This window comes from Buceros rhinoceros, unplaced genomic scaffold (assembly GCF_000710305.1).
Source record: "Buceros rhinoceros silvestris isolate BGI_N320 unplaced genomic scaffold, ASM71030v1 scaffold20886, whole genome shotgun sequence".
Classification (NCBI taxonomy): domain Eukaryota; kingdom Metazoa; phylum Chordata; class Aves; order Bucerotiformes; family Bucerotidae; genus Buceros; species Buceros rhinoceros.
In genome coordinates, this window is record NW_010416029.1 from 1,311 (window position 1) to 2,007 (window position 697).

General features: G+C 62.4%; 1 protein-coding gene across 1 annotated transcript in view; it reads left to right on the plus strand.

The window, feature by feature from the left end:
• Positions 1 to 697, plus strand: part of LOC104494779 (probable inactive glycosyltransferase 25 family member 3) — a gene marked incomplete at its 3' end in the record, with an annotated part of 2,401 nt that overhangs the window by 250 nt on the left and 1,454 nt on the right. The window contains exons 2-4 of the mRNA XM_010137661.1: positions 181 to 298; positions 378 to 512; positions 587 to 695. Of these exons, the coding sequence (XP_010135963.1) occupies positions 181 to 298; positions 378 to 512; positions 587 to 695 (362 nt within the window). The remainder of the gene's footprint in view (positions 1 to 180; positions 299 to 377; positions 513 to 586; positions 696 to 697) is intronic.

Here is a 697-nt window from a genome sequence, read left to right on the forward strand (position 1 = left end):
TGCTGGGGGCTGTCAGGGGCTCCCAGAGCAGCACCCCACTCCCCGACCGGGGATACTGCCAGGAGGAGTCGGCAGCAGCGAGGCAGAGCTGGGCTGACTCAGCTGTCCGGCATGTGTCGACTGCACCGAGTTTGTGCGTTCCCAGCGAACGGGGTTAACCCCTGCCTCTCCCCTGCCCAGCTCCTACCCTGATGAGCTCGGGCCCAAGCACTGGAGCAACAAACGCTATGAAAACCTGATGAAGCTGAAGCAGGAGGCTCTCACCTACGCCCGGGAGAAGCGGGCAGACTACATCCTGGTAAGGGACATTGGGCACTGGCGGGGTGGTGGCTGAGGTAGGCATCCCCGTGCCTTGAAGACCTGTTCTGTCCCCCCAGTTCGTGGACACCGACAGCATCCTGACCAACAACCAGACCCTCAAGTTTCTCATGGCGCAGAACAAGTCGGTGGTGGCCCCCATGCTGGACTCACAGACCTTCTACTCCAACTTCTGGTGTGGCATCACGCCCCAGGTATGTCCCTGGAAAGCCCCAGGGAAGGGCTCCCCGCCGCCGTGGCGGAAGAGCATCACACTGGTGTGCCACAGGGCTACTACCGCCGGACGACCGACTACTTCCCCACCAAGAACCGGCAGCGGGTGGGCTGCTTCTCTGTCCCCATGGTCTACGCCACCATCCTGATCGATCTGCGGAAGGAG